At 43.7% G+C, this 14,641-nt stretch overlaps 1 protein-coding gene across 2 annotated transcripts in view; it reads left to right on the plus strand.

The window, feature by feature from the left end:
- Positions 1-14,641, plus strand: part of PKD2L1 (polycystin 2 like 1, transient receptor potential cation channel) — a 40,075-nt gene that overhangs the window by 451 nt on the left and 24,983 nt on the right. The window contains exon 2 of one of the 2 annotated variants that reach the window (XM_032180370.1): positions 436-571. In XM_032180370.1, the coding sequence (XP_032036261.1) occupies positions 436-571 (136 nt within the window). The remainder of the gene's footprint in view (positions 1-435; positions 572-14,641) is intronic. The other variant, XM_032180362.2, reaches the window with a different exon arrangement.

Genomic DNA, 14,641 nt, shown 5'->3' on the forward strand with positions numbered 1-14,641 from the left:
ATCTGAAGAAGAGGTGACCTTTCAGTGTCACTTTGGGGTGTGTGAATTGCCCGTGGTAGTGCTGCACGATCCAGAACACAGAGGCCAGCTGAGCGGTCTACCAGTTGTGGGGAGCCTGGCATGGTCATCACCTGGGGACCCAGAGGGGTATGTGGGAGCTGGTTTGAGGGAGAACATGGATGTGATGATGCCCTAGACTACCCCACCTGGAACAGGTGCCTCCTTTCCATGCCTTCATTCTCTACAAGCCAGGGCCTTCACCCCTGTCGACCTCAGGGAGTTGATGGGAAGGGCAAGCCTGGGTGTGGGTAGAGTAGCCAGATTCAGCTGAGGATGAAGGTGATGGGCAAGGAAGGGCAGGGATGGAAAGGGGCTAACGTCCAGGGACAGATGGGTGGGGATGACTGGGAGGAACACTGCCACTGAGCATCCCAGGCATCTCTCCCGTGCCCCTTAGGACTTTGGGGAACAACCCTGACTGAGAACACAGCTGAGAACCGGGAACTTTATGTCAAGACCACCCTGAGGGAGCTGTTGGTATATATTGTGTTCCTGGTGGACATCTGTCTATGTGAGTAGCATCTGTGATTGTGTACATCTGTCTGTGAGAAACATCTATGTGTGCACTATCTGTATAAACATTCCTGTGGGCACCATCTGTGGAGCCAGCATCTATCTGTGTAAGCAGGCTATATCCAGGAACTTTAGATAACAATATTCCAATCCCATCTATTTACCTTTGCAGCTTAAGATATTTTGTTTAAAAGGAATTTGTCAGCAGAGGAAGGCAGTTTGGTCAAGAATTACAAGGGGAAACCAGTTTTTGGCAGCCATTGTTTTCTATTGGCTGAAAAGGTGAAAGGTGAAAATATTTTACCCTTCTGTAGAGAGTGGGCTGGCACAGTGGCTCATGCCTGTAATCCCAGCACTTTGGGAGGGCAAAGTGGGCACATCACCTGAGGTCAGGAGTTTTGAGACCAGCTTGGCCAACATGGCGAAACTCTGTCTCTGCTAAAAATACAAAAATTAGCTGGGTGGCAGGTGCCTGTAATCCCAGCTACTCAGGAGGCTGAGGCAGGAGAATCGCTTGAACCCAGGAGCAGAGGTTGCAGTGAGCCAAGATCGCGCCACTACACTCCAGCCTGGGGGGACAGAGCAAGACTCTGTCTCTCTGTCTCCAAAAAAAAAAAGAGTGGAAAACCACTCCCTTCTGTTTGGAAAAATAGTTTGGTGGGCTTCACATAGTTATTATACTATATCCTATTCATGTTTCTTTAGAGGCAGAAAAAAAATGGAAGAAAAAAGAGAGGAAGTAAAAGATCCAGGTGATCTTAGATCTCAGATCCCTGTTAAGACAGGAAGGGACACATATGGTGTGGTGATGGTCCCATGTGAGAGACCACCATGCCACATGCCATTGGAGGAAGCTTATTGAGGCTCTAGCTATAGACACAAACTGAGAAGTTTTGATCTCTAAGTTGAGAGAAGCAAGTGAAAAGATAGGAGGGCGACTGTAGAAAGAGAGAGTCAAAGAACTGTAAATAATAATAAAACTGGACCAAACAGATGCTATTAGACCTGTAGGTAATGACAGCAACTTTGTATTTGGTTTATTACTTCTTTCAAAAATTGCACAAGTGATGTTTGCCTAGTTTAATATAGCTATGTGTGGGGTTGTGTTTTGATTAAAGCTGTAGGTTGGACCATACAACTAAGATGCCCTCATTACTAGGTGTTCTAGGCTCCACAATACTCTGTTCTTGTCAGGGTGCATAAATCTTTTGAAAGTGGAGTCAAAGAGTCTCATAACATTAATGTTGATGGAAGGTTTTCTGATTTTTCGAGCCACCCACATTTGTGCGAGCCCTCCAGGAAAGCTGGCAGAAAGCACTTGGTTCTGGCTGTGCTCTATCGGAACTCATTCCATGCTGGACAGAGGGGACAGTCCTCTGTGTTGGCCACTGGCCACTCGGCAGGGAGTGAAAGGACACAGTGCGTGTGAGGAACAACAGCCGGCCCAATGTACACTTTGTGGGGCCCTTTCAATTCCTTTCAGCGAATGGCTGTCAGAAATTCATTTGTGACATATTGATTTTTTTTGTCCTAACCATCTGCTAGCAAGAAGTCATCTCCTTTTTCAGATCCCGTGACAGCAGCTGAAACCCACAGGCAGAGCCTTTCTCTATAAATGACTTAAACATCTCTCTTTCCAGATTAGCCTCTGGAACAGGACTGTTTCTAGCTCCCCAGAGTTACAGTGAACCATTTCCAACTCCATTGTATGGAGCTGGAAAGGGTGGAAGCTTGGGTTCTGGAAGTCCAGGAGTCCAATCCACTCATGTTCTCTGCTTTCTGTGATCTCAGTGCACTAATGCATTGCCGGATGGTCTGTGACTTGCCAAAATCCGAGTCATAGACTTAGTCCAATAATTACAGAATCCTTGAGTGGACGGGGACTTTAGAGCTCATCTAATTTTAGGATGCAGAATATGTGGAATCCTTTCTCTGTGATCCTTTCCATGGTGCTCTGTCAGGTGGCCAACCAGCCCAACCTGGGGAGTGTCAACAGGGCTGTCACTGTTTCATGAGGCAACCCATTCTACTATTTGGCAACTCTGTTTCCTTCCCCTTATGGAGCCACCTCCTCTGAGCCAGACGTTGGACTGAGAAACACATAGATGGCAGATACTTGGGCCTTTCCCCTCAGAGGCTCACTTCCTTTTCAGAACTTTCTTCTATTAAGCCAACTACTGATGTGTCCCTGTTACTCTCTGAAGTGACAACCTTTCAACTGTTTGAATGAATATAGCTTGCCCTTGGTCATCTGTTCTCTAGGTTAAATAACTTCTATTTGAATATAGCTTGCCCTTGGTCATCTGTTCTCTAGGTTAAATAACTTCTATTTTGTCACTAAATTAGTCATGATACTATGGTTTTCAGAGGTGGTATTATGCAGGGATTGAAGGCATGGGCTCCAAATTTGCACAGGTTTGGGTCAAACACCATGCACTACCGTTCACCATTTGAGGGCCCTCGAGCAATTTGCTTAACTTCTTTGAATTTCAGTTTCCTCATCGTACTTACCCAATCCAATAGGATTATGTGAGATAATAGCCATGAAATCATTAACTCAGTGCCTGGCATATATTAAAAGCAATTTCAGAATGCTCTCCATACTGGTTGCCTGCCTGCAGGCTTCATCTATGTGATGCCTGGCACTGGACAAAATATGCCACGGACAATCTGACCAGTACAGAGTACTGTGATGCCATTATTTCCGTTGTACCCAGATTTCGAGGATCTGTGAGGAAATGCAGAGGAAGTGATATCTGAGCTAAAACCTGAGAGATATGGAGGATTTATCCCCTTGAAAGGGAGGTGAATAGAAAGGAAGTCTCTGGGAAGAGGGGACAGCATGTGCCAAGGCCCAAAAGGGACAGAGGGCACAGTTTAGTTAAAGTGCATTAACGTGGCTGGAGCAGAGAGTTTGAGAAGCAAAGCGGTAAAAGACGACAAGGCTGGCCTTATAAGAAGGGGCCGATCATGAGGGGCCTTATAAGGCATGAGAAAGAATTTGGACTTTATTCTGAGGGGTACAGGGAGAGCTACTGAAAAGTTTTAAGCATAGGAGTGACATGACAAATTTTAAGTTCTCCTGAGGAGAGGGCAGAAGTATAAACCTTGGATCACAGAGGTATCTCTGGGAAAGTTGAGTAGGGGAGATAATAGTCCTGTGCTAAGGATATTAATGGGATTTTTAAAAACAAAAATCTTACCAGGGCCACTGAGTCAGTCTGGTGGCAGTATAGCATGCTGGTTAAGCAGTGAAGCTCTGAAGTCGACTATGTGGGCTCAAGGTCTGGCGCTTCCCCAATTATCAGCTGTGTGATCGTGAGCAAGTTTGCTAACCTCTCTTTTCCTTGGATAATGATCATACCAACCTGAGAAGATTCTTATGCAGGTTAAATAAAATAGCTCACTAATATGCTTAGCACAGTGTCTGTCTGGCACATGGTAAATAGTGTCTATTGTCTTCAAGTCACAGCAGGCACTGTAAAACTATAAATGTGGCATCATAACCCAGCCAGCAGTGGAGGGTGAGGAAGGGAGAATTAATCTGATACCTTTAAACCTCAGAAAACCTCCAAGTCCTATGGAATTGGGCTCTTAATAAAGACCCTGAAATCGTTAGACTACCTGAAAATGTGCCATTTAACTGCGTTGGGCCTTGAGAATTAAAGTCCGCACCCACAAAGTGCCGGCCCCACGAGAACTTTTTATGAAACAGAATTAGGAGGCCTTCACATTCTGATGATTCCTACAACATCTAGTAAGATAATACTAATACTAGTTTCCTAGCCCCTGCCTCTACCTGCCTCTTCCTTTCAGACATATTTTCAGGCAACGTGGAGCCTTGGAATGGCCTCAGGAGGGCCACTTCGGCGCTCTCCAAGGTCCTGGCCTCACCTCCCTGGTGTCTCAGCTCTCCGTTAGGCTCCGTGAGCTCTGGCCAACTGCATCTAGACCATAGGTTCTCAGTGGGGATGATGTAGCCCCCAAGAGTGTAAAAATAGTTTTTCCAAGGGCAAAAAGAATCCTTTAGGTATTATAATGGCTTTTGGGCCACTGAAAAGCCACGGTACATAAACAAATGTAGAGTCTGTCTGTGGTATCGGAATTGGGAGTGATTAGGAAGAAAATGTCTAAAGAGACTTCTGGGGAGATGGATAATGCAAAAAAGGTTAAGAAACAGTGAACCAGATCCACTTAATTTGGCTAGTCAGTATGCTGACTGAGCTCTCCTGCCTAAGGATTGGGAATACACATTATAAGCCTGAAAGCTGGCACCAAGCGGGGTGGCTGTTGTGTTGCTCTATCAGGATGCTGTTTTCTAAGAACTGGAGTGACGTGCAGTTGGATATGCAGCTGTGCAGTGTGCTTTTCCATGTCAGTTCCCGTGACTGGGTTCAAATGCTCCAGGACCCGTGTTTATTATTAGGTAAACACAGTGCATGATGAAAACATAAAAACACTGGAGTCAGACACACTGGATTCAAACACTAGCTCCTCTACTTCCTGGCTTTGTGACCTTGAACACTTTTTCTACCAATAAGGATAATAAATTTATCTTCTGGAGATAACATGCATAAAGAACCAAACACAATCACTGGTAGTAGTTATTTTTGTATTATCTAGGAGAAAATCAAAACCCTCACCTGGTCCTCTAGACTGTTCATTAAAAAAATACCTTTCAAGAGAGAAGCCAATCTGAAAAGGCTACATACTGTGTGATTCCAACCATATGTCGTGGTGGAAAAGACAGAACTATGGAGATACTAAAAGTTGTCAGTGGTTTCCAGGGGTTGGGGAAAGAGAAGGAAGAATAGGTAAACCATAGAGGATTTTTAGGGCAGTGAAACTACTCTGTATGGTGAATACCTGTCATTTTACGTAAAACCCATACAATGTACAATACCAAGAGTAAAACCTAAGGTACACTGTGGACTTCGGGTAACAGTGATGTGTCAATGTAGGTCCATTGTATAACAAAGGTACCACCCTGGTGTTGGATGTTGATAGCAGGGGAGGCTGTGCTTATTTGAGGACAGGGGATCTGTGGGAAATCTCTGCACCTTTCCTTCAATTTTGCTATGAACCTAAAATTACTCTAAAAAAATAAAGTGGGCTGGGCATGGTGGCTCATGCCTGTAATTCCAGCACTTCGGGAGACCAAACCGGGCGGATTGCCTGAGGCCAGGAGTTCGAGACCAGCCTGGCCAACATGGTGAAACCCCATCTCTATTAAAAATACAAAAATTAGCAAGGCATGATGGTGGGCACCTGTAATCCCAGCTACTCAGGAGGCTGAGACAGGAGAATCGTTTGAACCTGGGAGGCGGAGGTTGCAGTGAGCCGAGATCATGCCACTGCACTCCAACCTGGGCGACAGAGAAAGACTCTGTCTCAATAAATAAATAAATAAATAAATAAAGTTTATCTTAAAAAGTGAAGTGTATTAAAAACAACTTTTCAGTGCTGCTTGTGGAAACTTGGAAAAAACAACTTTCATGATTACAGTTAATAATAATGTATTATATCTTTCAAAATAGCTAAAAGAGAGGATTTTAAATATTCTCAACACAAAGAAACATTTGAGGTGATGGATATGTTAATTAGCCTGATTTGATCATTCCGTGATGTATACATCTGAAAAAACATTACATTGCACCCCATAAAGATAGAGAGTGGGCCAGGCGCGATGACTCACGTCTGTAATCCCAGCACTTCGGGAGGCCGAGGCGGGTGGATCACCTGAGATCAGGAGTTCGAGACCAGCCTGGCCAACATGGCAAAACCCTGACTCTACTAAAAATACAAAAATTAGCCAGGTGTGGTGGCACGCTCCTGTAGTCCCAGCTACTCAGGAGGCTGAGGCAGGAGAATCGCTTGAACCTGGGAGATGGAGGTTGCAGTGAGCCGAGATCGTGTCACTGTACTCCAGCCTGGGTGACAGAGCGAGACTCCATCTCAAAAATAAAATAAAATAAAATAAAAGCAGTAATTATTTGTCAATTAAAAGTAAATCAATAAATAACATAAAATTACCTTTCAAAGTCTGTAGTTGGCTCCACATATAGGGAGAGTATTATTTGAGTAGCATCCTTTAAGTGACATCAGACCTTTAAGTTAAAGTACTTTCTCTGGAGGCCCTCAGTTTATCACAACCACCACCATCATCATCATCATTATTAACAGCACAAACAACAAACCTTTATTAAATAATTTTTCAATGCACCTAGCACTATATTATGTACTTTAACTCACTGACTACTTCCAATGACTCTATGAAATTGGTTCTGCCTAACACTCCCATTTTACAAATCAGAAAGATTTAGAAAAGTCAAACAGCTTGTTCAAGGCCACACATGCAAGCAAGTGAAGAAAGAGGAATCTAACTTAGCAATTGGTTGCCTGACTTGAATTCCGAGGCTTTTAACCACTGGAGTCTACTATGGCCTCTCTATCTGGAAATGTATTGCCCATAAATTTACTAATACCCATCAACATCTTAGCAAGGACCACTCTGTGCCCTACCCTAATAGAAGCAGAGTATTGAGAAATTCTACTAGCTAACTACTATTCTTTCTTTTTAATACTGTATTTAAAAGATGATATAAAAACATCAAAGAATATTTTAAAATATAGTTGGCTACCACTACATTAAAGAATTTTTCATTTTTCTTATTACCAGTGTTTATGCATACATTCATACCTAGTTGTATTATATTGTATACTTTCATCATTTATAACATTTCATCATATTTCTAAGTAGTTGTTTTTTATTTTTTGAGACAGTGTCTGGTTCTTTCACCCAGGCTGGAGTGCAGTGTCCTGCCTCAGCCTCTTGAGTAGCTGGGATTACAGGTGCCCACCACCATGCCCAGCTAATTTTTGTATTTTTAGTAAAGACGGGGTTTCACCATGTTGCCCGGGCTGGTCTGGAACTCCTGACCTCAAGTGATCGGCCCACCTTGGCCTCCCAAAATGTTGGGATTACAAGCATGAGCCACCGTAGTTTTTGTTTTTGTTTTTGTTGTTGTTGTTTTGAGACAGGGCCTCGCTCTGTTGCTCAGGCTGGTATGCAGTGGTGTAATCTCAGCTCACTCCAGCCTCAAACTCTCAGGTGAGCCTCCCACCTCAGCCCTAAAAGTAACTGGGTCTACAGGCATGCACCACCACACTTGGTTAATTTTTGTATTTTTCATAGAGACGGGGTTTCCCCATGTTGCCCAGTCTGGTCTCGAACTCCTGGGCTCAAGCCTTCCAAAGTGCTAGGATTACAGGTGTGAGCCACTGTGCCTGGCCTCTCAGTAGTTTTCATATTTTCTTTCTTTCTTTCTTTTCTTTCTTTCTTTCTTTCTTTCTTCCTTCCTTCCTTCCTTCCTTTCCTTTCCTTTCCTTTCCTTTCCTTTCTTCCTTTCCTTTCCTTTCCTTTCCTTCCTTTCCTTTCCTTTCCTTTCCTTCCTTCCTTCCTTCCTTCCTTCCTTTCTCTCTCTCTCTCTCTCTCTCTTTCTTTCTTTCTTTCTTTCTTCTTTCTTTCTTTTCTGCTCTCACTCTTGCCCAGGCACCCAGGCTGGAGTGCAGTGGCACGATTTCAGCTCACTACAGCCTCAACCTCCTAGGCTCAAGCAATCCTCCCACTTCAACCTCTCAAGTAGCTGGGACTACAGGTACACACCACCACACCCTCTATTTTTTGTAGAAATGGGGTTTTGCTATATTTTCTTTTCTTTTCTTTTTTTTTTTTTGAGACAGAGTCTCGCTCTGTCACCCAGGCTGGTGTGCAGTGGCGCGATCTCGGCTCACTGCAACCTCTGCCTCCTGGATTCAAGCAGTTCTCCTGCCTCAGCCTCCCAAGTAGCTGGGATTACAGGCATGTGCCACCACGCCCGGCTAATTTTTTTGTATTTTTAGTAGAGACGAGGTTTCACCATATTGGCCAGGCTGGTCTCGAACTCCTGACATTGTGATCCACCCACCTCGACCTCCCAAAGTGCTGGGATTACAGGCATGAGCCACCGTGCCCGGCCGGGTGTTGCTATATTTCCTAGGCTGATCTTCAACTCCTGAGCTCAAGTCATCCCCCTGCCTCGGTTTCCCAAAGTGCTGGAATTACAGGCATGAGCCACCATGCCCAGCCAGTTTTTATATTTTTATTTTAAGGACTACAGTCACACCGCAATTAACTAAAACATTTCTCTGGTTGTTTCAGTATTTGCCTATCATCATAAATGTATCTATAGCTGCAGCTTTTTTTTTTCACTTCTGTTAAATTATTTCCTTGGGAATTGCTAAGGAGAGAGATTACCACGAGGGCAAAAGATAGAAATATCTCCTTAGTATTTGCTATGTGTTGTCATTTTGCCTCTGTAAGGGATTATACAAATTTATTGTGCCACTAGTGCTATAAGATCACATCAATTTTGTCACAACCTCATCAAAATTGGATGTTCTCACTTATAATTTTTATTATTAAATAGGTATAAGATGGTACAACTCACATTAATTTACTTGCCTTTTATTACCAATGAGGTTGAACACTTTTCTCATGCTTTAATGTATAATGTGTATTTATTTTTGTGTAAATTGCATGAGATGTTTTCAGGGGGACAAAGGAGGGAAGGGAAAGTGGGGAACTTGGACCATTAGACCCTAGATGAGGAATCAACCACCAGCGACCTCATTTCCAAGATCTGGGCTCTTGGGAGTGGAAAGAATAGCCAACAAAGTTAGCCATCACCTGCACAGCAATTTGGCGGGGGACAAGCCCTAGTAGACTATCATGTCAGCCATACTGACCATGTTTCTTCTCCCTTATGCTTTATTCTAGGAACTGGTGGACCTATAATCCAAGACTATTTGGAATCTCATCTGGCTAAAATAGAGCTATCTTTTTCATGCAGGCAATATGGGTGACCCATCAATTGTCTGATAATAATAATGTCAATTGTGCAATCCTTTAAACTTTACACAGAGATTTCACACGTATCATCTCATTCGATCCTGACGGCAATCCTGTAATGGTTCAATATTTTTACTTCCTTTCTGCAGGTTAGGGAAATGTTATTATTGTCATTATGAATAGTTCAGGAATGATTAATCACTCAGAGCTCTTTCTGAGGGATGGAGTCAGTCCTGTCCCAGCTATTTCTCAGCAGAGAAAGTGCTGGAGAATTATCTTCCTGGCTCTCCCTTCCCACTGGGCCCACACCATCATCATGATATTTATGAAAGGGCTTCCAGCCCTTTGTCTTCTTGGAGGGATGGCTGTAGCCTTTTGTTGATGGAGGAAACATTGAAGGTCTTTGTGTAGAAATAATGGCTGTTTGTTTTAGGAGACATTATTGTTATCTCAAAGGTGCACCTGGGATTGGCCCTGTATAGGAGAGGCTCTAAGCCAGGAAATGGCTGGGTCTGGTCACCATGGAGCTGGGGAGGAGGGCAGAGACCCTCAATCTTTAATGCCTAATGGCTACATGCCAATTAATATCAATTGGATGCTGTTAATCCATCACCAGTTGTAAAGAAACACATGCCTCTCTTTACTCTGCTTTCTTTTAGTGGATTTCAAGGTTCTATCCATAGATTGGTGGAATTGCACTAATAGGAGAGGTTGAAGTGAGCTTGTCAAGAAATCCTGACAGTATTTCTAGAATCAACAAAGAAAGGAGCAGAAATATATTGGAGGTTCAGAAAGTGTCCGTGGCTGAGTTCCTGTGTGGCTGTAATGATGTCAGAAGATACTTTGTCATATAGAACCACGATTTTAGTGAAGGCACAGTTGTATAATGGAAAGAGCGTGTGACCTGGAATAAAGTGGCCTGATCCAAATGATGGTGCTACCAGTTATTAGCCACGCATCTTTGGCAAATAGGTCAAGATACTTAAATCTTTCTAAACTTTGATTCCTCAAGTGAGAATAACACCTGCTTTTGTGAGGTTGGTGGAAAACAAATTAGGTATTTAGTAGTACAGTGCTTGGAATAAAATAGGCTTTCAATAAATATTAATTGCCATTCCCTGTCAAGATATAAATTAGGAAAATATTGAAATACATCTCAGCCAGGCTCAGTGGCTCACGCCTGTAATCCCAAAACTTTGGGAGGCTGAGGCAGGTGGATCATGAGGTCAGGAATTCAAGACCAGCCTGGGCCACATGGCGAAACCCCATCTCTACTAAAAATACAAAAATCAGCTGGGCACAGCGGTGTGTGCCTGTAATCCCAGCTACTTGGGAAGCTGAGGCAGGAGAATCGCTTGAACCCCAGAGGTGGAGGTTGCAGTGAGCCGAGATCGCACCACTGTACTCAGCCTGGGCGACAGAGTGAGATTCCATCATCTAAAAAAAAAAAAGAAAAAAAAAAAATAGAGAAAAAAAAAAAAAAAAAAAAAAAAAATAGAGAGAGAGAGAGAGAGAAAAAAAAAAACAGGCTGGGTGCGGTGGCTCACGCCTGTAATCCCAGCACTTCGGGAGGCCAAGGCGGGTGGATCAAGAGGTCAGTAGATCGAGACCATCCTGGCTAACACGGTGAAACCCCGTCTCTACTAAAAATACAAAAAAATTAGCTGGGCGTGGTGGCAGATGCCTGTAGTCCCAGCTACTTGGGAGGCTGAGGCAGGAGAATGGTATGAACCCAGGAGGTGGAGCATGCAGTGAGCCGAGATCACGCCACTGTACTCCAACCTGGGTGACAGAGCAAGACTCCGCCTAAAAAAAAAAAAAAAGAAAAACATCTCAATACTCTGGATTGTTGTAGATGAGGCCAGGCTGGAGTACTGCTGATGTAAGTGGCTAGCAAAAGAGCATATAACTCGTATTACAAGGCGTGAGTTTGAGCACTATCTCTGCCTCTTGCCCTGAGCAAATCATGTACACTCTGAACTTCATGATTCATAGGAAGTTTTGTTCATGGGTAAGATGGAATCAGCAGACAGGTCTGATAGGCAACTGGGAGACATTACATAGGAAAACTCTTTGAAAACTATGAAATAAGGTACACAGGCAGGGGATTATAAGGATATTGACAATTATGTTATTGGGTGGTGGCAGCAGGATTGCTGAGATTTTAAGTTCAGACAGAACCTCCAGACTGGGCAGAGGTTCTACTCACAAAAATAAGGAATGAGGGCAATCTTTTCTTTTCTTTTCTTTTCTCTTCTTTTCTTTTTTTTTTTGAGACAGAGTCTTGCTCTGTCGCCCAGGCTGGAGTGCAGTGGTGTAATCTTGGCTCACTGCAACCTCCACCTCCCAGGTTCAAGTGGTTCTCCTGCCTCGGCCTCCAGAGTAGCTGGGATTATAGGTGCGCACCACCACGCCCGGCTAATTTTTGTTTTTTTTTTTTTTAGTAGAGATGGGATTTCACCAGGTTGGCCAGGCTGGTCTCGAACTGATCTCAGGTGATCCGCCCACCTCAGCCTCCCAAAGTGCTGGGATTACAGGTGAGCTAGAGCACCCGGCCCATTTCAATTGTTTTCTAGACACATATAAATATACATGAATTTTAGATAAAGAAGCTTCTGTTGGTTTACACTAGAAGGATGTGTAAAGTCAACAGCAATGCCGTCTGTGAGGTGGAACGTCCGCTGATTGTGATAAACGTAGTGTAGGAGGCTCCCCTAAAGTGCTGGTGGCTAATGGCAATAAAGTCAGTGAAGGAGGCTCTCTGGATGCACTTTGTGAAAGATAAATCACACTGCAGAGAAGCCCAGGATCAGAAACAGTGCTTCTTGCTGGATACTTCTCGGTCCTGGACTGGCTCTCCCCGTGCCTGCTTCCTTCTCTCTCTTCTCTCTCCCCAGGCACTGGTCCGTTTTGCTTTCTTCTCGCCTACCTCTGCCCACAGCTTTTGACTCCTCTTCTTTTCTCCCTGGTCCTGTCTCACAGGCTTTTCCATGTCTTCCTGTTCCGGATACAAGCCTATGGCTTCTTGAGATTTTTTTTTAAAGGGCTCTCCCTGCTGGGAACTCCAGGGAATCACATTTTCCACTTTTGGTTCTTGAACCCCAGGAAAAGTTTGATAAAGGTGTTTCAGGAAGTTCATCCCCTTCCAAGTGGTGATAACATAGTTTCTGTTTAAATTATTTGCAGGCAAGGCATGGTGGTTCACGCCTCTAATCCCAGCAGTCTGTGGGAGGATTGCTTGTGTCCAGGAGTTTAAGACCAGCCTGGGCAACATAGCAAAACCCCATCTCTATTACTAAAATCAAAAAGTTACACATAAATAAATTGTTTATTTTATTTACTTATTTATTTATTTATTTTATTTATTTATTTTTTTTGAGACGGAGTCTTACTCTGTCGCCCAGGCTGGAGTGCAGTGGCGCAATCTCGGCTCACTGCAAGCTCCGCCTCCCGGGTTCACGCCATTCTCCTGCCTCAGCCTCTCCGAGTAGCTGGGACTACAGGCGCCCGCCACCACGCCCGGCTAATTTTTTGTATTTTTAGTAGAGACGGGGTTTCACCGTGGTCTCGATCTCCTGACCTCGTGATCCGCCCACCTCAGCCTCCCAAAGTGCTGGGATTACAAGCGTGAGCCACCGCGCCCGGCCAAATAAATTGTTTATAAATCAAGCAACTATTAATTACTTAAATATGATTTCCCTTTATATGGAACCATTTGAGAGCCTCCTGTTGTGTACTGAGTGAGAAAGCCCTTGGTAAAGAAGGTGATGTATCTCTCTGGGGTGACCAAATCTGTCTGCATAAAGTCTTCTCGGATGGCCTTTATTTTGCAACACTTCATGAAACAATGATGAGTTATTGATTGGTTATTGAACCAGTGCCAACAATCAATTCTCTCTGGAGTTAAAGGGTCTATTGAGGGTAGATAGATATAACTCGAATAAATGAAAACTGTTTGCACTCCTCAAAATGTTGAGAGTAGACCCAGTAACTCCAGAGAGAATTGATTATTGGCATTGGATGAACATACGGTTCGGTTATGGTGTTGATTATCCTGTAATCCTCACAGAATCTTATTGATCCAGGTAGCTTATACTGCACAATTACAGGTAAAAGCCAGGAGTTCTCTATAGTGAAATCACTCATTACCAACTCTATTAACTTAGTTACCACTCTCTTATCATTTGTTAAGACAGTGCATGAAACTGGCAATCCAATCGGGGTAACCCCTTATGTATGTAATCACTAGGTTTTTCCTGCCTGGTTTCCCGTATTTTCTGAGTCCGTATGTTCAAAGACTCCAGCTTGGGCACTTTTTAACAAGGGCCACTCTTCTCAGTCTTCCTTGGTTTCTAGCACTAAATACATTTTTTTTTGGTTCAGCTAGATTTAGGCAGCAAAAAATCTCCAGGTCTCAGCATTAGTATCCTCTCTGTAGCTTTAGTTTTTCCAAAATGACCAGTCTCTGGGAGATCTTGAGCAAAATAGCTCAAAGAAGGACAGTATGAGCAAGTGCAACTCTTCCTCTGTAACCTTCTACAGGAGCGTGTGGAATCACTGCTGCCTCATCAGCCAGAAAAATCCCTGTACAAAGACAGGCCTTTTATGTTTCACTGCAGTTGATGTCTTCGGCTCTTTTGAAACAGTGTGCCCTCCTTCGCAGAGACCATAGCTACCGAAATGTTACCTTATCTCTTATGACATTAACTGAAGTCCATGCTATGTCTCGAGGTTTCTGAGCCACACAGAAGCAATGCTATCTAGGGGGCCATATTTTTCCAGGATGACTCTAGAGAAGAAGACTCTTCATCTTCCTCAGGACTGTTGACTTCCTGGTTTGATTGCTGTCTTCGTAAACTCTTTACGCAGTTCTGAAACCACATGAGAATTTACAAGCCATCAGCTAAAGCCATACTGAATCTGTAAGAATCGATTGCTTTGCTCTCCCTTGATTCTGCATTCAGAATGGAATAGAACAGGGAAGTTCCAGCAGCCTCCTTGTTTGATTGCCTGATGCCCTGTCCTCTACTCCTATCTCCAGTCTTCTAGGTATCTGATTTCAGTATGCCATCCCCAGAGAGAATCTATTATATTGATTCAGCATGGACAAGTATCTATAGGACTATTCTTCCAGCTGGGCTAAGATCTCAGAGCTACCAGAAACTTCAGGGGGATCAC

This window comes from Hylobates moloch, unplaced genomic scaffold (assembly GCF_009828535.3).
Source record: "Hylobates moloch isolate HMO894 unplaced genomic scaffold, HMol_V3 SCAFFOLD_3, whole genome shotgun sequence".
Lineage (NCBI taxonomy): Eukaryota > Metazoa > Chordata > Mammalia > Primates > Hylobatidae > Hylobates > Hylobates moloch.